Genomic DNA, 22,790 nt, shown 5'->3' with positions numbered 1-22,790 from the left:
TATCTAAGGACGTTGGCAGTATCATGTAGGCTACCATCCAGCACTTTGGCCCATATTCTCAATTCGCAAGCATGTCGATTTTGACAAATGGGATGAACAGAAAGCAATTAAACATAGGGACTCGTAGGCCATGGTGCGTGGTGTCTGGATGCCTTCGCTCAAACCATATATCGAGCTCGTCGTGAAACGGCTTCAACGAAGGCGTCGCCACGTCCTTGGGCAAGCAAGATAAATGGTAGCCTTTGACCACATGGTGGGCAGCGAGAAATTCACGCTCGAGACTGGGAGCATCAAGTTAATCTTTTGACGCCAACGCGCCAACGCGTTCATCATCCACCCTCCTCAAGAAATTCAAATTCGGTTCACGTCTGAAAGATCGAACCGAATTTCAACCAACCAAATATATTTCTGCAATGCAACTCACAAAAGTAGAAAGTAAAAAATAAAAAAAAGAATAAGTAATTCACGGCCCCAAGAAAAGAAAAGAAGAAAAAAAAAACATACGTGAACAGGGGAGGAGGGGGAGGGGTATGTTTGTGTCTACAGTATGTAGGGTAGGCGTACAATTTCGCGTTCGCGTAATCAAAAGAAAAAAAGTGTCAAAAAAGTCAAGAGAGTTCTTCCTGAAGTGCGTGTGTGGGTGGATGGGGGTAAAATCTAGGCGCAGGACTGGCGATGGTTACCTGACCAACTTTGCTACGCCTAGTAGCAAAAAGGTCGAAGGAGGTGGAGGTAGGTGGAAGGAAAGGCGCAGAGATAGGGTGGTAGAGTGTAATGGGTCATAATGATTAATAAAACACTGGCAAGAAGTGGGCAAGAAAAGAGAAGAAGCAGAGGTAGGTGGTACTGATTGGCAGGTGGGGGGTGGATTTATGAGAACCAAAGGGTCCACGGAGGATAATGTCACATTCGTAGTATAACATAGAGAAAGGGAGCAAGAGGAGGGAGATGTCGCGGGTGTCGATTGAGGGGCGTTCGTTCGTCCGTTCGCAGTGGAGAACGACCAGAATAGGGAGCGGGACAGAGGGGACCAGAAGAGAAAGAAAGAGGGGGAGAGGCAGCAATAAATAACCCAAACCTCCACACGCCTGCCTCTCACCACTCACTCATTTCACTCAAACAGTCCCTCCATACGGGTCATGCCCCACATCACCCTCATCCCCAATCGCATAGCTCGCCCCTCCCGCATACGCATCATACCCACCATTACCCGTATTCGTAGGGCTCACAACGCCACTCGCATTAAACAACGTCCTCATCCCCCCACTCCCGCTGCTAGTACTCGTATTGGCAGCAGGAACGGGATAACTGATCTGCGCCGTTGATATACCCCCTCCAAAGCCTCCCTTGTTGGCGCCTGCGGCCTTACGTTCTGCGTATGCGCGCAACATGTCGTCGGGGGACATGACGGATGCGGGCATGGGCTGCATGGGCATAGATGACATGACGGGGCTGGTTAGGCCTGCGGAGGAAGAGGAGGCGGTGGGTTTGGGGTGGGAGGGCGTTGGTGCTGCTGGAGTGGAGAATAAGAAGTCGTCGTCCCCTGTGGAGGAGTCTGCACCTGTACGCATCACTAGAAGAAGGAATCAGAAAGGAAAAGAGAGAGGGGACAAATAAAAAGAAAAACTTACTGCTCAGCGCAGGCATAACCTCGTCCATCTGATTCTCGTCTCTGGGTTGCTCAGCCGAAGAGGGAGATACCGATCTGCCTCCGTTAATCCTCGCCCTAATGTCCTCAGGAGTGAGCGTCAATGGGCCTTGCGTCTGTCTAGGTGACAGAGAGCCAGACCCATCATCCGACACGTCGTCAGTCGGCAACGCAGGCACAGGCGGAATATACGCGCTATGGAACGCCCTCGTCCGGCGGGATTCACCAGACGGCCTGGGGTCTGCGGCGAACGAGACGCGAGAAGTACGCGTATCAGCCGCAAAGGAGACGCGAGACACGCGTTCCGTAGAAGACATAGCTGCAGGGTTCCGTAGACCCACTCCAGGGCGCATCTGCGACATGTTCCGTGTAGACCCGACCCCTGCTGTATTTTCTTCCCCTTCGGCAATGAACTGGCTAGAAGGACGAATGGCGCCAAAGGAGAAAGCAGAGTTACGGCTCCCCGTCCCAGAAACAGCGATAGAATTTCTGATGGCGGCTTGTGCGCCTGCTGCAGAGATGGATTTCCAGTCGGTTGAGATGGTGGACATGCGCTTGTCGACGGCCTCGCTCCAGCGTTTTCGTTTTTCTTTGCCCTTTGAGCGCTGCATCTTGAACCACGCAGCGACGCACAAGCAGATGAACAAGAGTGGGATGAGGACACCAGCAGCTGCTTTGCCTGAGATGGATTTTTTCTTCGCGTTGGCTGCGTCATTCACAGGTGTAACACCCGAGTCGATTTGGTTAACGTCCGCAGAGGCTGGTGTGCCTGTGGAAGGAGTGGTATAGGTAGCAGTGAAGACAGGCCCTCCTGCGATTTGGGACATGAAAGGAGCTTGGCCGGCTGGGACGATGGAGATTTGGAGGGACTGGGAGCTGGTGGCGTTCCACCATCTTGGCATAAGTGTTGCGGTGTATGTTCCGCGTTTGAGGGCAACGCCCGTCCAGATGTGGATGCGTGGAAGGGCGGAACCAGGAGAAATGAGGTAGATGTCTATGTCGGTGCTGTTGAGGCAGGATGGGTCCCAGGTGATGGGTAGGGGAGTGAGAGAGTTTATGGTGTCGCCCATCTTTGGGGCAAGGTAAAAACCACCCGTGCTGCATGCTGGGTTGTGGTCGTCAGATAAGAATCTTGCAAGTCAGAAGAAAGGACGTACATGCACTCGCGGCACGCTTCACCACCTCTGATGAACGAGGCTTTTTGTGGTTCTTGTGGACGAGTTGAAAGTGCGAAATAGCCATTTTTAAGTAAGAGAAGAGGAAAGGTTACAGAAAAAAGGGAAGTAGGATGAAGCAGATGATCCTTGGAGTTGATTAGAGAGTCGTAAAGACGCAGAAACGAGCGTGGCCGCGAGAGCTGCGGTGTCGGAAAAGAATGGAGGAGACGACGGGGAGAATTGGCCACAAGACGGAGAGGAAGGACCTTTGGGGGACAAAGGGGAGAGAGCAACAGTCGAGGCAGGCGAGTAGCGAGGAACAGAACTGCAACCGTCTGATGGATCCGTGAGATTTTTCATCACAACAACCAATCAGACTTTTACTTGGCATTGAACTCGTTGCCAAGGTACATTATTTCTTCATATCCCAACTGTCGTCATCTAGATGTCCAACGACGACCTCGACAAAGACGATCTATGAAAAAATCTCATACTGCGACGCTGCCCCCAGACTCACCTTGAACTGCTCTCATTCACAAATTCGTGATAAATCCGCCTTCGAAACAAGACGTACCACCCATCATGCATGATACATCACCGTTCCATCCCGCACTTTATCAGACGTTTATATGCTCGCTTTTCCCTAAATTCGCAACCCTCTCGTTTCTCAACGTTAGTCAAGATCGTTGGACCCAAACCCATTGGCGTGCAGCACAATGCTCACCCAGAAATTGAAAGTCGAGATTATCATATCGGGGGATTGTGATGCCCAAGTTCCAACGCCCTCGTCATTTATGAATCTCGTTATTCATTATTCATTGTTCCGGCATTGCTTGAACGATGCGCAAGCGTCTCGACAAAACCTAACCAAGTTTGGTCAGAAGAGGCGCGTAAGCGCGCCAGTCACATGATCTATCGGCTTATCAGATAAGACGAGATTGAACTTTCACCCTCCCATTTATCCCCCCCACTTTCTCTCTCATAAATCCTCTACAACTATGGGCGGAGGCGCGGCACCAACCAAAGAAACCAAAACTGTTATCGTTCTTGGAGCCTCCTATGGAGGTGAGCTTCATTTTCTCTGTCTGCTGATCGCGAGCTAAATATAGATGTGCGTACAAGGTGCTCGTGCAGCCCAACTTCTGGCTGCTGAACTTCCAAAAGAGTGGAGATTGATACTTATCGATAGGAACTCGTAGGTTCTCCACTTTCTCCTTATTGCTTCATACTGACCCGCTTGCGTGATTTAGGCACATGAATCGTCTGTCAACCTAAAAGTCCTGCAACGACACCGAGCTGACATTCACCTTCTTAGATGTATACGTCATGCCCAGATTCGCAGTTCTTCCAGGGCACGAATATAAAGCGTGTACATTCTTACCCTCTTTCTTCCCCACACCCCCACTGACACTACTAACTAACAAAGTCATTCCACTAACCAACGTCTTTCGCGACCAACCCCCAAACCCAAAGCACATTAACCTCCAAGCTCACGTCACCTCCATCCGACCAAGTTGCATCTCCATAACCCACCACGATCTCACCAAGGAAACTATCCCGTTCGACTACCTGATATACGCGCTCGGCTCGCACCTGCCCACGCCTCTCGACTTATGGGGCTCCTCCTCATCCTCTATATCCTCTATTGATGAAGCGCGGAAGATCAGAGTCCTACACCCAATGACGCCAACGGGGGTAAAGTACAACGGCCTCAAAGTCGAAGGTATTGAATGGATGAAGGAGAAGCAGAGAATAGTCGAAGAGGTGCCGAGTGTACTCATCGTCGGGGGTGGTGCTTTGGGTATACGTAAGTTTCCGCCGTTAAGTGCACGGAACTATGGATATTGGATATTGACGATGAGATACAGAATTCGCGACGGACATTAAATCGGTGTACCCCTCCAAACAAGTCACGCTCCTTCATTCTAGGAAACAGGTGTTGCCGAGGTTCGATATGGAGATGCACTTAGAAGGTATGTCTTCTTATTACGCTTCATCATGGCCATATGGAACTCACTGACGAAATGTATAGTGATCAAGTCCATGAATGAACTAAACGTAGACGTCATACTAGGCGAACGCCTCGACCTCGACTCTATACCCTCCGAAGCGGATTTAACAAAACCTACGATCGTCCGTACCGTAACAGGGCGTGAAATTTCCGCGGACTTGTTGGTTCGTCTCTTTCCCCGCCTTCCTTTCCTCTCCTCTCTGACACCTTGATGTCGGTAGCTGCTATGCACAGGGCAAGTACCCAACACGTCAATGCTCCAAACCATGGACCCGGGCGTTATAAACCCGGATAATAAGCTCGCGAGGGTGTTGAAGACCATGCAATTATCCCGTCCTTCCACAACTTCAACTTCAAAGCCTCAGAATGATAAATCCGATTTGGAAGTAGTGTTGGGGAACTTGAAGATCGGGATTTCAACAAACGACAACACACCAGCCAAAGACGTGGTAGTACCCGAAGAAACGGTAGACTTAGAAAAACATACCCCATACCCACACATATTCGTCACTGGCGATGCAGCAGACGCGTTTGGTGCGATCCCTGCGGGGCATAACGCTTATGCTCAGGTACTTCCTTCTTTCATTGTTAGGGACTTTTTGGTTGACTGGGTGTGTTTTAGACGGAGGTAGCTGCGCGGAACATCATTCGACTCATCAACTCCGAGCCAAAGGAGATACTAGAACTAGAGCGTTATACACCCAAACCACCAGCTATCAAAGTCTCCCTTGGTCTGGTATGTCTTTATATTCTGATTCTCTCTTCCCCTATTCTTCCCTGTGTTTTCTTGTTCCTCTTTTCTTTCATTTCGGAAAGCCGTGCTCACGAGGGCTATGCGAATAGAACAAATTCGTATACCAGATAGGCGACAAAGTAGGAACGATGGTTGGCGATAACGCAGACCTGAACGTTGCCTCTATGTGGCCACTTTTTGGGATAACGGTTGAGAAGGATGAGGATATGAGGGCGTGACGGTAGAATGAATACCATGAGTGCCGTCTAGAGTGGCCCGATGACCAGCAGATTGTGGTGGACGAGCAAAGATGACTCTGAGTATTGCAAGGAGCTCTGCTCTTGCTTAGCAAATGGTAGTGGATTTGCATTATGGGATGGATATAGAGGCAGTTCAATTTTATTAATAATTATCGTTCTACGAACGTACTGTACGTGCATAGGAAGTGCTTTGCCAAGGGATTCTATGCCACCAGGGAATAGGGTTATGTGCGAAGAACGAAGAACGAACCAGGGGTACAAGAAAGTGGATACGAGGCCAAGAGAACAAGAGTTATTTCTTCCCATTACGCGGAGGGCGAAAAGGCTGAGTGAGGGGAAATTGCATACATAAATTATGTGTCGAAACAAAGGTGGTCATACATCGGACGTTGGGAAGATTGAGCGTTGGAATACATTGAGAATAGGTTGGAGTTGGAGTTGGTTTGTGCCGTCCGTTTGCTTGAAGTTTGTCTGTCTATGTAAGTAGACCAAAAGAATTATTAGGTTGAATGACGATGAGCGGGCGCTTGTACAAGTTGAGAGTGAGATGGATGATGCTGCTGAGAATACTGTAAATGTTGAGGGCGAGCGAGACGTTGGGTATGTGGTACGGGCGCTTGCTGCACATGCGGTTCCGCATGGTGCTGTAGATGCTGAGGACGAGCCATCCGCTGTAGCTGCGGTGCTTGTCCCTGTGTAGGTTGGTATACCTGTGGCTGGAACGTAGGCGGGAAAGAGCCACCAGGTGGTATAAATATCGTAGGGGGTATTGGCTTCAGAGACTCTCCAATGGGTAAAGGTGTGGGACGACGACGTTCCTGAGATGAAGCAGGTCGGGTTTCTGAGTGAGCCCGAGAACGGGTGCGTGTAGGGACCTCGAGGCTTGGTACTGAAAGTTGACTGGGTGGGGCATAGATGTGGAAGGATTGGTGACCAGTTGGCCGTTGTCGATGAGATACCTCATCGTCGCTTGACGTATCGGTTTCATTCGCAGGCTCTCGGAGCCACTTGGATTGTCGATCCCTATCGCGCGCTTTATCTTTTTTCTTCTTTTCTTTCTTGCGATTCAAAGACGGAGGAGCGGTTTCCTGATCCGCACCGGGAGGGATAAACCCTGTTCTTGAATTACGCACGTTGCGTCCTTCATACAACATCGAGCCCAACGACTTGTCAAATTCTTCAATCTGGTGAATACGTGATTGGGAAGGTTGGTGCCACGACGACCATCTCTCCTCGACTGGAGGAATTGGGCTTGCTCCACGGCTGTGGGCCAAAGGCATGGGAAAGGGAGCCTGGCTCGGCTGGTGACCGTCAAACACGGGAGGGATGAAGATCTCAGTGCTTTGCGGTGGGCTTGGACGCCCCCTGCTTGCACTGCGGCGTTTTGGCTCAGGGTCCGCCGTTAACCAATCACGGATATTCGGGGTATGGCTCTTCGGTGGCTGGTTCTGCATCTGGGTCAAACCCGGCCCGGCCACGGCAAAGGAACCCCAGCTATGTTTGTTGTGCTCTCCGCCGATAACGTCGCCGCCACCCATTGCAGCATGGGCACTGACCTTCGTTTGCGGAAGGTGGTTGAACGTGGCATTCCAACCTGAAATGAGCTGGATCGAGTGATTGATTCTTGTATTCATTTCGAGCTTTTTCTGTGCGTCGTAGTTGGCGTAGCCCATGGACCAACAGTTGGATAAAAGCCAATTTTGTAAAACCTCAGGGGTCCATTGGGCTCCTGATAAGATTGTTCCGTTTCTGTAGGAACGGGAGTTAGCATACAGGGAAAGATCAAAGGCCGTCGAAGCGGAGTTGTAGCCATCTTTAGACCAAACGCTGGCGCTCGAGAAGCCCCCCTGCTCCCATCACATGGATCACCGAAAGAAAACAACAATAGACCCAGGCATAGCGTAGGACTCCGCTAGATCCCATTTGGACACAAACGGCTTACCTCAACAGCAAACAGATATCTGCAGCGTCATTCTGTGTGTATCGCACCAACTTCAGAGACACAGCCCAGAAGGGAGTGACACTTATGAGTGTCAGCATCGAGTTCGACGACCGATAGATAGTGTGCAAGTCAACGTTGTTTGGCTGGATGGCAGCAGTGTAGATCGGGTCGTACTGGTTGCCTGATGGGCTAGCAGCAAGATATCAAAGATGAGATTACGCGGCGATAAAATAGAACTTACTCGGTCGCCATTGGGAGCGCAACGTCCGCATCACTGTTCATCCAGTCGGCTCCAAGGCCAAAGGCACGCGCAGTGGCTTGTATACACGCCTTGAGCTTTTCGGCGGCGTTGAGAACGCCCATCTGTCCCATCTCTCTAATGAAAGCCCGGTGGATGTAATCCACATCCCGGGTTGTAGTCCGCTGGGGCAGGGAGGATGATAGTTGATGCTGTTGCTGCGATAGGGCATAGAGACCTGGGTGAAGAAGCATACATGCGCCGCCATGAACCACCAAGCGCAGTGGCCGATTAAATTGGCCCATGATCAGCTGAGAAAAGTAGTTCAAGATGGACATTAACTTGTCCCGATTGAGATCAACTTCATTACGAGCTGGTAGAGAAGCTTCTGTTGGGAAGGGCTGAGGCATCGAGAGGTGTTGGACCGGCTGTAAGTGTTGGTGCGAAAGGGAATGGGATTGCCAGTGGTGCGTGGGTTGGCGGGGATCGACAGCGACGGCCATGATAGGTAGCGCAGCGGCGGGTAATTATGATAAAGTCCAATGTTCGAGGAGATTTTCAAGTACCGCGTAGCGGGGTCACTGCATCTACTCCGACTTCCTCCTCCGGCAAACTCAAAGGCGGGGGAATGACGCTGGCTTGGAGCCGGGGTCGATGGATGATCGATTGGAGGTAGACGACCCGAGCAATGTCAGGCAATGACCAGTAGAGGATTCCACAAGCTCCTTTCACCTGACCAATCCCTTTCTGTTTTTCAGAGGTCAGCGAGGCGTCAAATTGATGAAAACTTGCCTCGTTGAAAAGGCGTGCAAAGTCCGTCCGTGTGCGGACGAATCGGGAGAAGGCCGGTATGTACTAAAAGGTCCTGCACAGCCAACACTTTTGTTTCCGCAAATGATCCCAGCAACCTCCGAAGGTTGTTCTCGTATAGAGCAGAGCTTTGAACAACATAAAACAGCATAAAAAACACGCCCAAAAAGACGGAGACGCGCCAGACCGCGCGAAAGTTTAAGCTATACCCAGTAGCTTGAAGTTGACAGGCGCAGCTTTGATCACGTGAACAGTGGAAGCAAATAACATGAATAAATGTAGAATTTTCAGCCCTTCCGACGCTACTGCCTGCTCCTGCTCGCTACTCGCTGCTAGCCCAGGCCGCCCGATGGAATCCCTATGTGTGCTTATGGTAGTTGTGTGCAGGTTGTATGGTAGCCTGTGGTCAGTTGTTTATTTTGATAATTATCGCCAAGACTTTGATTTTCAAATGCGGAGGTCATCACGAAAACCGCTGTGATTCAACCAAGCCACAAGAAAGGCCACAAGAAAGGCCACCGAAGGCCACGACCTGCCACGACCCACGAGCAGCTGACAAGCCACCCAACATCTCCATTGTTCTTCTCAAGTTATAATCACCGCAAACGCAGTTCAAATGGTACTCCAACCCAAAGTTCTTCATCATGTCTGGGACAGCTTATGACGAAGCTGATTTTCAGCCCTCGCCCGAAACCGCCTCAAAAGCTGATACTACGCCGACGAACAGAAATTACGCTGATCATGTTCCGGAGGACGTCCTCAAGAGGGTGAACGAAGCGCCCGGCAATATCACTCAACTACGCTGCCTCATTGACAACATCGAGTGTCGCCATGTGGTGGATTATGCCCACGTCCTGGCTCGCGCAGATGGCAAGAAAAACGAGTTGGTGAGTTTTTAGCAGCCTTTTTTTTTTACCTCAAAAACATCTGACAATGTAACAGATGTCCAGTCTCGAGCGTTCTTGGGGTGTCGAACGGGGGACGGTAAATTCTAACACCCATCGCAACATCTTTCGATGTGAGTTTTTCACCACGCCCCTTCATCGAGCTAACGCCCTTTCTAGTGAGCGCCAAGTTCCATCGTTTGTTCGACGAGGGGAAGTGGCTTCTATTGCCAGAAATGAAAATTTTGGATGAATACCAACAACACTTTCGAAGCGGGGGTTTGCCTATTGACTTCCCTGCAGTGACGGTGAACCTTCTCTCCCGCTTCTATCCAAACGATAACTGAACAGACAGCTGCGGTACTAGCATGATTCATATAAGTACACCCTGATCCCCCACCCAGATATGAGACAGGTTGCGATCCATCGAAGGGCCCAAAGCATTGAGATTAGCTCTGCAAGTGCTTTCAAGACATATGTCTATCCATACGAGGACTTCCCAACCATCGTTTCCCATGTTCATCCTCGTTTCGTCATTTGCAATAGTGGACAGAAACTCAAGGGTTACGACAAGATCGTGGCCTTTGCAAAGGGGGACGCTCAACTGGGTCAAAGACTTACGACAGTCTCTCGACTCTACCATCATTGGACAAAAGCTCACGGGAGCCATGCTGAGTCTACGCAGACCTCTAACCCAAGCCGATTTCAACCTGGTCGAGGGACGAGATCCGTCATCTCGTACTTTCAATCGCCAGAGCAGCGTGTAAAGGGTCCCGCTCCCTCAGTCTCTAATCCTCTTATTCCTGTCAATCCCTTGGTTTCTGCTTCTTCGGTTTTCGTTCCTCAAATTCCTGTCAACCATCATAACCCTGTCACCCCGCCCCGTTCCACGAAATCTCTGGTATACGAGACCCCGGAAGAGCGAGCTTGTCTTAAGACACCCGAAAGAGCCAAAGAGAAAGTTGTTGCTGCTGCTGGCGGTGCATTTTGTCTCATCGAGAATGTTAATAATTCCAATGCGTTGGAATTCGCCCATCTATTAGCCCGGAGCGCGAACGACACACTAGTGAGTCAAAAAAAAAAAAAGCAATTATCATTAAAAGTATTTTTTCGCTAACGGCCCTATAGTTAACTAACCTCGAATATTGGTGGAACATGAAATATGGCACTTTGAATGTGAACACCCATAAGAACATCACCCTCCGTATGTCAACGACTCTGTGAACTTAACCCCGTTCAAGCTTTCTTCCCCTCCAGTTACAAAGAATTTGCATCGCCTGTTTGACGCCAATTCATGGCTTCTGCTCCCCGAAGATTCCGTCATCAATCAATATCTCGCCGCGAAGGGCAGCCGAACAGATTTTCCGACCATCGATGTGCGTCCCTCTCTCATAGTTATAAAGGTAAGAGGGTAACGAGCTTTTACAGTCACCACCCTATAAGTATAGGCTACTCGTCAGTGACGACATGCAAGATTATCCCATTCACCGCCGCGGACTTCCAGCCAGCGAGGTCGACATTGGCAAAGGGAAAGCTAAAAATGCAAACGCCAGTGATTCAGACATCGTCTCCGCGGACGCTTTTACCACCCACATATATCCGTTCACTGAATTTCTTACCATCACTTCCCATATCCATCCGCGATTCGTACTCTGCAATTCGGGGATGAAGCTAGCGACGGGCTATCTCATGGCCGAGTACGTATTTGCGAGGCTTTCACTGGAACCAACTCTGCGCAACGTTGTCGAGATATACGAAGCTTGGACGAGTTCTCAAATTTCGCCAGACTTTTACGCGGCGGCGCTCGACCCCAATATTGCTGAGGATGACTATCCGGATGGTAAAACAAGTTCTCAACGCGCACCTAATGGCAGGAAACGCCCCCCAAGGAATCGTTCTCCATCAGAAAGGAACCCGAAGAAAGCGAAATCGGAAGGGAACAAAGATTGTGCTTGGCTTGATGACGCTACCCTCGCCGAGTTAGACCACGACCCGTCGCCGAAGAAGGCCTGGGAAGACAAGGTCGCCTGGATTCAGGCGTGGGTGGGACGTGTCCCTCTGGACGCAATGGACGTGGACGAAGTTCCAATGGATGTCGATCATGATTTGACGGACAAGTTTGCTGGTCAAACCCCCGATTACGTGGCTAGTGTATCGATCTCCGAACTGTCATCTTGAAGAGGGCAAACTTATGATATTATGAATTATTGTTTAACGCTGGTCATGAATGAATGTTGTTTCAATTATTTGATTTGTTTTAATTATCGCACTCGAGAACTGCCAAGATTCTAATTTTCAAATGATGACCAAAATCCAACCAAGGCCACGGCCCACAGGAAGCCGACAAGCCACCCACAATATCTCTATTGTTCTTCTCAGGTTATAATCACCACAAACGCGGTTCAAATGGTACTCCAATCAAAATTCATCGCCATCCAAATGCTGACACTATGCCGTTGACCAGAAATTACGATGATCATGTTCCGGACGACGTACTCAAGAGGGTCAACGAAGCGCCTGGCAATATTACTCGACTACGCTGCCTCATTGACAACATCGAGTGTCGCCATGTGGTTGATTATGCCCATGTCGTGTCACACGCAGATGGCAAGAAAAACGAGCTGGTAAGTTATAAGCAGCCTTTTACTTCAAAAACATCTGACAATGTAATAGATGTCCAGTCTCGAGTGTTCTTGGGGTATCGAACCGGGAACGCTAAATCATAACTCCCATCGTAACATCTTTCGACGTGAGTTGTTCACTATACCCCAAACTCGGGCTAACACCTTCCTAGTGAGCGCCAAATTCCATCATTTGTTCGACGAGGGGAAGTGGCTTCTATTGCCAGAAACGAATATTTTGGATGAATACAATCAACACTATCAAAACGAGGGTTTGCCTATTGACTTCCCTGCAGTGATGGTGAAACTTTTCTCCCACTTCTATCCAAACGTTGACTGAACAGACAGTTGCGGTGTTAGCATGATTCATATAAATACACCCTGGTCGCCCACCCAGATATGAGACAGGTTGCGATCCATAGAAGGGTCGATGACATGGAGATTAGCTCTGCAAGTGCTTTCAAGACATATGTTTATCCATACGAGGACTTCCCAACCATCGTCTCTCATGTTCATCCCCGTTTCGTCATTTTCAACACTGGACAGAAACTAGACAAGTTCTCGAAGATCAAGGCTTTCTTTAAAGGTAACGGAGACGTGGATAAAAGACTAAAAGATGTCGTGAAGATATACGCTAATTGGATGAAACTTAACGAAACCCACGTCAAATTCAAAAGTACTTTTGCCCCAAGCCGAGTCCAACCTGATAGAAGGAAGACATTGATCACGTCGTATGCATATGCTGAACCCCCGGAACCTCCTGCTCCCTTGATTCCCGTTCCTCGCCACTTTTGCACACCTCCCCGGTCAGTGATATCCGACACCGGAGGCGGTGTGACGTACGACACCCCAGAGAAGCGAGAACAACGTCAGACCCCCATTAAAGCCAAGGAAAAAGTTGTCGCTGCTGCAGTTTGTCTCCTTGACAATACTAATGATGTCTTGGAGTACGCCCATGTGTTACCTCGGAAATCTGATTTTGCGACAGTGAGTTGAAAGTCCAACGCAAGTATTCACTCACAACTAACGACCCCCACAGTTAACTAACCTTGAGTATTCGTGGAACATGAAATTCGGTACTTTAAATGTCAACACACATCGCAATATATTTCTCCGTATGTCAAACGTTCAGTGGATCTGACCTTATTGGAACACTCCTCTTTCCCAGTCACCAAAAATCTTCACCGCCTATTCGACGCGAATTCATGCTTTCTACTGCCTGAAGAATCCATCATTGAACAATATCACGCCACGAGGAACGATCCACATAACTTTCCAGTTATGGCGATATGTCGTGCCCTCTTCACTCTATTGTCATGAAAGTGATAGTAATGACTCATTTTCAGCCTCCACCATACAAATATATGCTAGTCGTCAACAGTAAGATGAGAGCCATGCCTGTCCATCGGCAGAAAAGTTGTAAAGGGAAGGTTAAAGAAACCGGCACGACTGATGTAGATGTGATCCCTGCAAATGCATTCGAAAGGCACATATTTCCATTCCCTGGATTTCCTACCGTCACCTCGCACGTTCATCCTCGTTTTGTGCTATTCAATGCTGGGAGCAAGATCGCGAATGGCGCTTCGGCAATCGATTACGAGGACAACAACACACCTGGGCTGGAATCTATCGTGGAAAAGATCGATGACATATACACAGCTTGGACGACGCGTCGTGCTCCGAAAGAATTTGATGCAGCAGGACTTCCATATACACCTGCTAATGATGATTACCCGGACGATCGGACGACCTCTCGGCGAGCACCCCGTTCTGTGAAGCGGACACGGGCCACGACACAACTACCAGCAGATGCCTCTCCATCAAAGAAGCAGAAATCGGGAGGCAGTCAGGATTGCGCTTAGCTTGATGACGCTACCCTCGCCGAGTTGGACCACGACCCGTCGCCGAAGAAGGCTTGAAAAGAGAAGGCCGCCTGGATTCAAGCGTGGGTGGGACGTGTCCCTCTGGACGCAATGGACGTGGACGAAGTTCCAATGGATATCGATCATGATTTACCGAACAAGTTAGCTGGTCAAATCCCCGATTACGCGGCTAGTATCTCGATCTCCGAACTGTCATCTTGAAGAGGGCACTCTAGCTCTGCATAACTAATGATATTATGAATTATTCTGTAACGCTAGTCATGACTGAATGTTATTTCAATCAAATTGTGATGATAAGTTGTCGACTTCTAGGCCTGTTGACTATGGAGAGCACTGCCAGCGCCATAGGGCAGCACTAGCAAACTCATCGCACAGCCGTCTTCAACTGTCTTGCAGTTGAAGAGCACTGGCCTGTAATAGAATGGTGCGTAAATTGTTGATTGAGGCAACCGAGCACGCCATAGGGAGCGACAACACTGCTACTATACTTTGTGCCCAGGAGGACGCATACACTTCCGAGGATCAAGGGTATAATCTCCAAATCGCAATGTTACCACAAACATAACTGCTACGACAAAATCACTCTGTAAGTGAGGCAAAAGCAGGAGATGCTTCAAATGATTTCACAAAGTTTGCTATCTCTTGATGAAGGTGGCCCTCAGATGGCTCCCTGAAAGCCCCCCAGAGCAAGACTCGCCATGCGCACTTACGCTTCTCCCTCGACCTGTCACGGTCATTGAACCATTCGAGAAAGCGCATTGCAAGGGTCCAAAGTTTTTCAAAACGTGGAGATGCATGGCAGTCGGTAAGATAGTCCTTCAAAAAGTCCGATCGCACATCTTCAGATGCGGAGGGATCATTCATCCATGAACGAAAGTAACAAATTTGTCTGGTCATTTTAAGCCGGTCCATGCCTTTGGGCTTCTCGCCAATTCTTTCAAGGTTTAGACAAACCCAGACCAATACCCAGATCAACGATTCAACGTCATGGCGATACATTCGAACGGGGTGATGTTCTATTGTTTCCTTTTTCAGGAGATCAAAAGCGGCGAAAGCGACGGTCCCAATCTGTCGTTCGCTTCTAACGTTCCAGCCGATGTTTTTCAGGAGGTCGAAGTCATGCAGGACACCAACGCCGAGGATGGGGTCCAACATTAGATTATCAAGGCTGATGTCACTGTGTTCGATTCCTTTCTTCCAAAGCGTGCAGTGGGCTGAATTAAGGTAAGCGGGGTATGTCGAGAATCGAAAGAATCAAGATTTACATTCAAACCAGTCCTTCCAGCCTTTGTAAACCATTTTTGGGCTTCTTGTTGCCGGACTGGAGGAATGCAGTTTTACTAAAGGGGATGTGGTAACAACGCGTAGCATCCGTGAGTTCGCTTTTATATCGGGCTGAGAACTAGATTTGGTGCGATAGTCAATATCCCTCGAAAAGACTGCCTTGTGTGCTTGCTGGGTAGACAATGTATCATTGATTTTGTCTCCTTCCAGCCAATAGGTTTTCGCAGCGAGTGAGGGTTTCGCTAGTTCATCGTTTGATTCAGTATTGGGCGCCGAAAGCACATGCGGATTTGCCGGGCCATTGACACACAAGTCATCGTAGGCCATGTCAAATGAATCAAAAGATATCTTGATACGTTCCTCAACAAGTAGATCAAATGGCGCACATCTTTGTTGGAATTTGGGACAGCAGGTGTTCCCCGTACCCCTAAAGGAAAGTCTTGGAACGAGAGGAGAAGGGCGGATAGATTGAACATAGATGCGCAGCGATCATGAAAAGTAGGCATTCAAGTAAGTCACGTTATCGCATAAATTTCTGGCACAGAACTTGGACCTTGCTCGACTCAAGCTCAACTGATTCCCTCACACGCGCGTGGACGGTCTTAGTGCTCGTCGGACAGAAATTTTGGACAATGGACGGCCTAGGCGACTTGACATGGAGGCCCTCAATTGTAAGCAGAAACCTTTGCGAGACAAATGTCTGCCAGGCCTCCTATAAATCGCAGACTCACTCAGTTGCAGATACTTGTGGCTCCGGCCCTGTATAAACATGAATTGACCCCTTGCTCAACCAATCGTTTTTACCTCTATAATGACAGAACCAATCCCTCCATTTCCAGTAACCGTTCGTGATCCACTCAGGCCAAGCGCAAGGCTTGGGCCTGGGATGAGGGGCGAACACGGTTATAGGCTCTATCCGCCTGCCAACATGGCAATAGACTACGCTATGTGAGAATTCCCTCCACCATTTGTCCATCGGACCTGATTGTCAGCCGAATACTATTAGGGGTATACTTACGCTCAAATACGATTCTCTCCTCCATTCTGCGTCCAGCCCTCGTCAGATGGTTGCGACAGATTGGGATAGGAGGACTGAGTCTGTCGACTTGGGGAATGTCATGGTCCCCGGAGATATCGTGAGTTCTCGGCGATTATCTATCCGTTTTGCGAGGGTTGTCGCTAATATTGTCTTTTTCGACTTGAAGATTCAATTCGAGGGGATGGATCCCGAGCGAATACCTCACACTAGTTCCACAACGTTGACCTGGCATTCCATCATCACTCGCCAAGAACACATCAAATTTATCGGTGTATACTGGATTCTACATGTGCCGGCATCTCTCGACGGTCTTCACACTGGTTACTATGTAGGAGTGCCCGATCTAGATCTGTGGTGCATCATCAGGTTCTACCGTGCGCCCAATCTCTTTCACCCCCATTCCCTTCCAGCTGACGAGTTGGCCTTAGCATGGTCGTCGATCATCATGCTACCCTTTGAACTCGCGCTATACCTTTGCGTTCTTTTGGGTCCAGTAGCATGGGCAGCTTGTTTGGGCATCTTTATCCTACCCGGAGCACCTCTTTCACCTCTTTCCAGATTTTTCTTGTCAATTGGGGTTGGGGTCGTGACCCTGGTGCTCACTTTGTTGACGTGGAAGCGGTGGCTTGGATATCCAGTCAGGGTGCCGCTTTGCAGTATTGTGCGACTCTGGTGTGGGTTTGTATGGAGGGAAGTTCTACGTAAGAAGATGGATGGGAGCTCCGTTTCGTCAGTTTAGTTACATCGTAAGTCTTGAACGTGTTATGAAATTGAAGGTAACTGAACCTGAGTTATTCATACAGGAAACACATAATACGTCATGTAAAGTAGAAGTGTATGAGCGTTCGGCCAAGACACTTATCGATCATCACATCCCGCAAACAACATCGTTACAGGATACTAACGAATCGTTAGTATCCTACATCTACGTCGGCTACTCAATCATCTGCTCTACCGCTTAACCCTCCCTCCATTCTCCAATGAGCACACGATTACAATCTTCTTCTGGAACACACATGCGCATTCTACATTCCTCATGACTACTTTCTCCCGACAATTGTCGTCATCCTGCGCCCCTCCGGCTCTGACCCTCCACTCGCATCCAGTCTCCTTATGTCTCATTCCGCCTCTGTCACGTCATCCGCCCCTTCATCCACCCATTCAAGAGGTTTACGCCCTTCATCTCTTTCTGGAGCTTTGTGCTCCACGCAAATATTGGGTCGTTCTATTCATACATTCACATGATCTCTGCATACGAAACGCACATATATCCATTTACTGAATTTCTAGTGATCACCTTGCACGTCCATCCTCGCTTCGTGCTCTATAATGCTAGGAGCAAGGTCTTCAATAGCTCGCCTGCAATCGATTACATACCTCAGCTGGGACCAATTGTGGAAAATCAGTGAGGTCTACGAGTCCTGGACGGCGTGTCATGCTCCGCAAGAGTTACATGCTGTGGGCCTAAACGCCTCTTGAGATAGACCACTGGGACAACCGGACTTCACCTCGACAAGGTCTTGCTCTGAAGGGCTCTTGTTCTTCGTCCATCGACGGGGATGGTTTGCACAACGCAAAGCAGGCGAAGTGTGGAAGTGGCGAGGACTACGTCTGGCTCGATGACGAGACCCTTGGTACCAACTGTACCCAACGTGCCCGTCGAGGGAATTCCTGGGAGGAGAAAGCCGAATGGACTCAAGTCTGGGTCGAAGAGGTTACGCTGAACACATTCATTGATGGCGAAATTACGGTCAATTAGACTCTGGAGCATGACGGTTTCGCTTATTGTCATGTGGGGGGCATGCAACCCAACAAGAAAGCGGAGAAGCGTGCTTTGGTGTTGATTGATATGAAGACGAAACGGCCTACTACCCAGATCTATTCGTTGAAACGTTGATTCTTGAATAATGCACAAGCAGGATCGTATACGAGCAATAAATTCGTTGGTTGTGGTCACTGGCAAGGTACTTTGTTAGATATCTAGCAATGTTTTCAAACTGAACTAAAAAAAATCTCCTTCAATTGAACAACGTGTCAGTCCTCATGATCAAGGCACCGAAATGCACAGCAACATGAGCGTGACTCAGTTTGGCTATGCTTTCAAGATGCTCAGTCGCATTTAAAATGGCCATGGTTGATCTACCCTTCTGTTACCGCCCACTGCCAGTGCCAGCTTTCGAGAGATGGTCTACCCAAGAGACACGCGCATTGATGCCCCTGCAGCCGTCTACGCGCCTGTTTTTGATTGGTCAACAACACCTTTAGCAAGAGATTATGAGGGCTACTACATGAAAGTATTGGATGACGTCTTCACCCCCGATGAATGTGACGCTCTCATCGCCTTGGCGGAGTCTGATCAGACATGGAAACAGGCCGCCTTGCATTACGGTTTGAAGCCACAGGAAAGTTACGTAAACACGGATTACAGAAACAGTGAAAGAATCTTGCGATTCGACCATGAGGCTGCAAACCGACTATATGAACGCCTTCTCCCCTATGTCCAGGAACTTTTGGAGATTAGACCAGGGGGAGAGTGGGAAGGAGTTGTTGGCGCGCCTGGTAGAGTGGAAGGTGTTTGGAAGTTGATTGGGTATGTAAGGCTTATTCCACGATATGCCCCATCGATTGACTGGTGACAACGTTAGGGTTAATGAGCGCCTTAGCTACCTGCGCTATGGTGCCGGAAATTTCTTCAGAGGTCATTGTGATGGCCAACTCCAGCTTCCTGACGGGCGCAAGTCCAGAGTGACGCTTCAAATATATCTCGGGAAGGAGGGCGTACAGGGAGGCGCCACACGAATTTATAGCGGGAACGAAAAGCAATGGGTTGATGTTGAGCCCAAGCTGGGGAGAGTTCTGATTTTTCAGCAGAGAGGTATCTGGCATACGGGAGAGGAGGTGACGAAGGGTTTCAAATATGCTTTGAGGACTGATTTCATGTTTGAGCACAAGGTGGAAGAGGATTAAGCGTTTACAACTTCAATTGTGCTTGTACCTTCGCTTTTCCGTCAAATTGAAAATGTGTTTCAATATAAAACGACATTGATCTTGCCGTTTAAGAACGTCATAGACTGCTTCAGATGCCTCGATGGGGTATTGCACTGTTCGGGTTGAAAAAGACTCGGGACTGGAGTCTTTTTCAGCTTCGCCCAATCACTGTGATGCAGATCTTGCGAAAAGAGCTTGGCCCTATTCACCTCCGGACCCATTGACGATGCCCACTGGATTGTCGTCCCAAATGAGCTTCGATTACAACCAATCCCCAAGAAAGGCAGATTGGATTATAACGAAAACTCGAAAGGGCAGAAGAAGGTATGCTCGTCGTAAAAGGAAAGCAGAGCCTCATAAAGTCCAACGAATAAGTTGAAACAAAGTTCAGTTCACTGTTGTACATACATTGGTTATGAAACAAGGTTGATGAACACAAGACAAGGGCCATCTCAGGGCATCTAGTACCTGTAACGCGTAGAGTAATCTGTCAAAGAAGATGAATGAGGTTAGGGAGTTGAATGAATGTGCGATCAATGACTGACCTTTCGGCGAAACCACCAAACCCCTTCCTTTCGATGCACCTCGGTAAACCGTTTCGATGATATCAATCATCTAAGGGGGTAAAGTATAAGTATCGCTATCCAAATTTGAGCACATGTACGAACCTCTTGCTTGTTATCCATGGCCCAGTTACTGAGGCAGGGATATGTCAGAGCGCTCAATGAAATATGAGTGGTAACCACGACTTACATCTTATTGTTATTACCGGTTCCCAGATCGATCATGATGTGTTTATTACTAGCTGCAAGTTCAGCTCCTTTCCTACGTCTCGAATAGCACATGCATACCGGTAGAAGAACATCACGGTACAAGGATCATACAATTCATACATCTATAGTTTCAATGTATTGAACGTCAGCAGAAGTTTCGCAGAAAGCCAGTTATCCTCAGTCACCTTATTGAAGTCTGGCACCTCCGTGATATCAACCAGGTAAATGACCGCAAAGTTCTGGACTTTCTCCGCGACGGAGTACAGCGTTTCATCCATCATCATGCATTGGCTGTCCCAGTCATGTCCGAATCGGATAACTACGACACGATCCTCTTCAGACTTGATAGCCTCATCAACGTGCCAGCCGGAAGGAAGATGAGGAAGAAAATAGGACATTTCTGAGGATGTGGTTTAAAATCTTGGTCAAATCAGGCTCTTGGACGGCCTTTCGATCCTAACACCGGCAAACGATAACTTACCCAGTTCGAACTGGAAAGTTGCTCGTCAGCGCGTCGGCGGCGATTATTGGCCTGTATGGTTAGCAAGGAATTGGTGTTGGTTGGCAGGATTGAATTTCTACTGCAAGCCCCGGAAACGCATGGAAGGTGGATATGCAAGCTTGAATTTGAATAAACACCATCACAGCTAGCAGTTGTGTGTAGCGATTACAAGCCAACAAGATCAAGTACAAAAAGCAAAACATGTCCAAGAAATAACGGTCATTGGACGTCAACTTCCAAAATCCGTCTACTCCGCAACTCAAATAAATGCTCATCAGCATCCAGCATCCCCTCCAGAACTTGCGGCAACCCATGAACCAACACTTGCTCCTTTAACCGCAGCTCCAACCGCGCCGTACGCAGACTTGACATCCGCTCCGAGACGAGGACGCGAGCCAGTTCTTCCCAGGAGATTTTGTTGAAAATCTCTTTGCCAACGGCGACCTCGACGGAAATTTCCAGTTCAAAGAGACAGTTAGAGCTCGGAAGCGTCTCCAGAAAAGCGACCAGCCATGGGAAAGGATCGGCAAAGCGTCGGTTGTTCAACATTAACATGCTTATTGTGGCGTGAAGCGTCAAAGAGCGTAGCCTAGGGAGCGAAGCGAGGCTGATCGAACTGGCAGGAGTCGATGCCGGGTAGATAGTTCCATGAATGTGTCTGACTGTGTTCACTAAGAGAGATAGACGGGACAGAGTGAGCGAGCATCCAAATTGAATGAAAGATGTTCACTGACCTTCAGAACCTGCGTCAAGGCTCAGATTTTCCAGGGAACTTGAACAGGTTTCCAGGATCCTCGCCACGCTGTTATGGTCTTCGAGTGTGACCACGTGAACGTTGAGGTTTCGTAGGCGGGTGACATCAAGGTAACAGCCTGGACTGTGCAACCAGTCTGTCGTCCTCCGTAGGGTAATAGATGTCTGCCGAATTTCGAATTCTTCGAGTTCTGAACGTTGAACGGGGATCGCACTGGTAGTATCCGGAGGGCCAGACGGCGTCGTGTGCGTGGCTCCAATTCCGGTGTCGTCTACAAGGTAAACAGGGAGGAGAGAAAGCCGCTTCAGCGCCGAACATTTGCTGACGGACGAAGTTGGCATAAGTGAGAAACCACCAATCTCAATGTCAACAACGGATGCTGAGCGCAACACCGAAGTCAACGCTGATCGCAAATTAGAAGAAAGTGATGACCAGGAGGTAAAGTATGATTTGCTGAAGCCGCTGCCGGGCTCAGCTCCGCCTACAACGGCAATTTTGGTGAGACGAGTGAGAAGGGGAAGGATGAGATGGAGAGAGGTATCGGTGTGAAGCCAAGGTTCATCGTCTCCACTGTGCCCTTGACATTCAATTGTCAATGCACGAACGTGACGAGAGATATGTGGAGATGAGATCAATAATTGTAGGAACCGCTGGGCAGGCGTGGTTTTTTTCTCTGTCGTAGGATTCGGGGGGCAAATGGTGACGGTTGAAAACAGATATTTCTGACATGCGTTGCTGAAATTTGGGTGGGCAAGCGCGAGGGTCCTGAGTGACGGGGTGTCGTGTCTGGCGAAGTCGATTATAATTTCAATCAATTCTTGGGGGATGGTGGGTCGAAGAGTCGGGGTGTCGCGGCAGTCAACGAAAGTTTGCCTGGGGGCGTCGAAGTTGTAAACGGTGGCCATTTTTCATGAAAAAAAAGCGAAGAGACCTCACCACTCTTATATGTTCAAATGAAGCCTTTTGGCATCATGTATGACTGTGACGGTTCGGACCATGTTTGTCAAAATCCAACGTGATTGAGCAATGGAAGAGGGAAGCAAACAGGGGTCGCTCCGGATCCCGTCACGCGTCGAGTAATTTCCAGCACTTGGCACCAGCTGACCTTGGCTGAAACTCCAGCCCTCAGATTTTTGCTCTTGGACACCCCAAATCATCGCCCTCGATTCCAAGGGAAAAGCGAACGTTTTCTCCAACCCTGGTCCCCAACATGTCAAGCAACGTTGGAATTCCGAGTGGGACTGACTTTCCTCAAATAGGCAT

General features: G+C 49.0%; 10 protein-coding genes across 10 annotated transcripts; 5 read left to right on the top strand and 5 right to left on the bottom strand.

Annotated features, from left to right (window-relative positions):
* Positions 1-389: 389 nt before the first annotated feature.
* LACBIDRAFT_295409 (uncharacterized protein) lies at positions 390-2,890 on the bottom strand (the record flags this gene model as incomplete). The annotated part of the gene is made up of 3 exons (XM_001886767.1): positions 390-1,573; positions 1,632-2,753; positions 2,806-2,890. The coding sequence occupies 3 exons, from the start codon at positions 2,888-2,890 to the stop codon at positions 1,116-1,118; spliced, it is 1,665 nt and encodes a 554-aa protein (XP_001886802.1). The 3' UTR covers positions 390-1,115.
* Positions 2,891-3,803: 913 nt separating this feature from the next.
* On the top strand, positions 3,804-5,788 carry LACBIDRAFT_309430 (uncharacterized protein; the record flags this gene model as incomplete). Its single annotated transcript, XM_001886840.1, has 10 exons — positions 3,804-3,870; positions 3,928-4,000; positions 4,056-4,066; positions 4,121-4,174; positions 4,232-4,612; positions 4,674-4,778; positions 4,838-4,980; positions 5,038-5,385; positions 5,439-5,552; positions 5,660-5,788. 10 exons carry the CDS (start codon positions 3,804-3,806, stop codon positions 5,786-5,788), a joined length of 1,425 nt encoding a protein of 474 aa, XP_001886875.1.
* Positions 5,789-6,284: 496 nt separating this feature from the next.
* On the bottom strand, positions 6,285-8,492 carry LACBIDRAFT_332307 (uncharacterized protein; the record flags this gene model as incomplete). Its single annotated transcript, XM_001886766.1, has 4 exons — positions 6,285-6,494; positions 6,520-7,558; positions 7,752-7,940; positions 7,993-8,492. 4 exons carry the CDS (start codon positions 8,490-8,492, stop codon positions 6,285-6,287), a joined length of 1,938 nt encoding a protein of 645 aa, XP_001886801.1.
* A 951-nt stretch (positions 8,493-9,443) lies between these two features.
* Positions 9,444-11,942, top strand: LACBIDRAFT_295408 (uncharacterized protein; the record flags this gene model as incomplete). The annotated part of the gene is made up of 7 exons (XM_001886839.1): positions 9,444-9,686; positions 9,742-9,817; positions 9,864-9,991; positions 10,051-10,749; positions 10,812-10,887; positions 10,941-11,059; positions 11,112-11,942. 7 exons carry the CDS (start codon positions 9,444-9,446, stop codon positions 11,859-11,861), a joined length of 2,091 nt encoding a protein of 696 aa, XP_001886874.1. The 3' UTR covers positions 11,862-11,942.
* Positions 11,943-12,133: 191 nt separating this feature from the next.
* Positions 12,134-14,166, top strand: LACBIDRAFT_332305 (uncharacterized protein; the record flags this gene model as incomplete). The annotated part of the gene is made up of 6 exons (XM_001886838.1): positions 12,134-12,307; positions 12,357-12,432; positions 12,702-13,291; positions 13,344-13,419; positions 13,651-13,684; positions 13,791-14,166. 6 exons carry the CDS (start codon positions 12,134-12,136, stop codon positions 14,164-14,166), a joined length of 1,326 nt encoding a protein of 441 aa, XP_001886873.1.
* Positions 14,167-14,551: 385 nt separating this feature from the next.
* On the bottom strand, positions 14,552-15,486 carry LACBIDRAFT_332304 (uncharacterized protein; the record flags this gene model as incomplete). Its single annotated transcript, XM_001886765.1, has 3 exons — positions 14,552-14,598; positions 14,898-15,401; positions 15,453-15,486. The coding sequence occupies 3 exons, from the start codon at positions 15,484-15,486 to the stop codon at positions 14,552-14,554; spliced, it is 585 nt and encodes a 194-aa protein (XP_001886800.1).
* Positions 15,487-16,282: 796 nt separating this feature from the next.
* On the top strand, positions 16,283-18,407 carry LACBIDRAFT_332303 (uncharacterized protein; the record flags this gene model as incomplete). The annotated part of the gene is made up of 8 exons (XM_001886837.1): positions 16,283-16,419; positions 16,478-16,607; positions 16,677-17,003; positions 17,069-17,188; positions 17,314-17,420; positions 17,893-17,915; positions 17,995-18,260; positions 18,327-18,407. 8 exons carry the CDS (start codon positions 16,283-16,285, stop codon positions 18,405-18,407), a joined length of 1,191 nt encoding a protein of 396 aa, XP_001886872.1.
* Positions 18,408-18,645: 238 nt separating this feature from the next.
* LACBIDRAFT_192741 (uncharacterized protein) lies at positions 18,646-19,543 on the top strand. Its single transcript, XM_001886836.1, has 2 exons — positions 18,646-19,100; positions 19,156-19,543. The coding sequence occupies exons 1-2, from the start codon at positions 18,694-18,696 to the stop codon at positions 19,475-19,477; spliced, it is 729 nt and encodes a 242-aa protein (XP_001886871.1). The 5' UTR covers positions 18,646-18,693; the 3' UTR covers positions 19,478-19,543.
* A 416-nt stretch (positions 19,544-19,959) lies between these two features.
* Positions 19,960-20,669, bottom strand: LACBIDRAFT_191714 (uncharacterized protein; the record flags this gene model as incomplete). Its single annotated transcript, XM_001886764.1, has 6 exons — positions 19,960-19,985; positions 20,044-20,113; positions 20,167-20,194; positions 20,252-20,299; positions 20,350-20,393; positions 20,457-20,669. The coding sequence occupies 6 exons, from the start codon at positions 20,667-20,669 to the stop codon at positions 19,960-19,962; spliced, it is 429 nt and encodes a 142-aa protein (XP_001886799.1).
* Positions 20,670-20,992: 323 nt separating this feature from the next.
* On the bottom strand, positions 20,993-22,432 carry LACBIDRAFT_309422 (uncharacterized protein; the record flags this gene model as incomplete). The annotated part of the gene is made up of 2 exons (XM_001886763.1): positions 20,993-21,444; positions 21,508-22,432. The coding sequence occupies 2 exons, from the start codon at positions 22,430-22,432 to the stop codon at positions 20,993-20,995; spliced, it is 1,377 nt and encodes a 458-aa protein (XP_001886798.1).
* Positions 22,433-22,790: the final 358 nt, after the last annotated feature.

Source organism: Laccaria bicolor, genomic scaffold, assembly GCF_000143565.1.
Source record: "Laccaria bicolor S238N-H82 LACBIscaffold_40 genomic scaffold, whole genome shotgun sequence".
Taxonomy (NCBI): domain Eukaryota; kingdom Fungi; phylum Basidiomycota; class Agaricomycetes; order Agaricales; family Hydnangiaceae; genus Laccaria; species Laccaria bicolor.
This window is presented reverse-complemented; position numbering and strand designations above follow the sequence as displayed.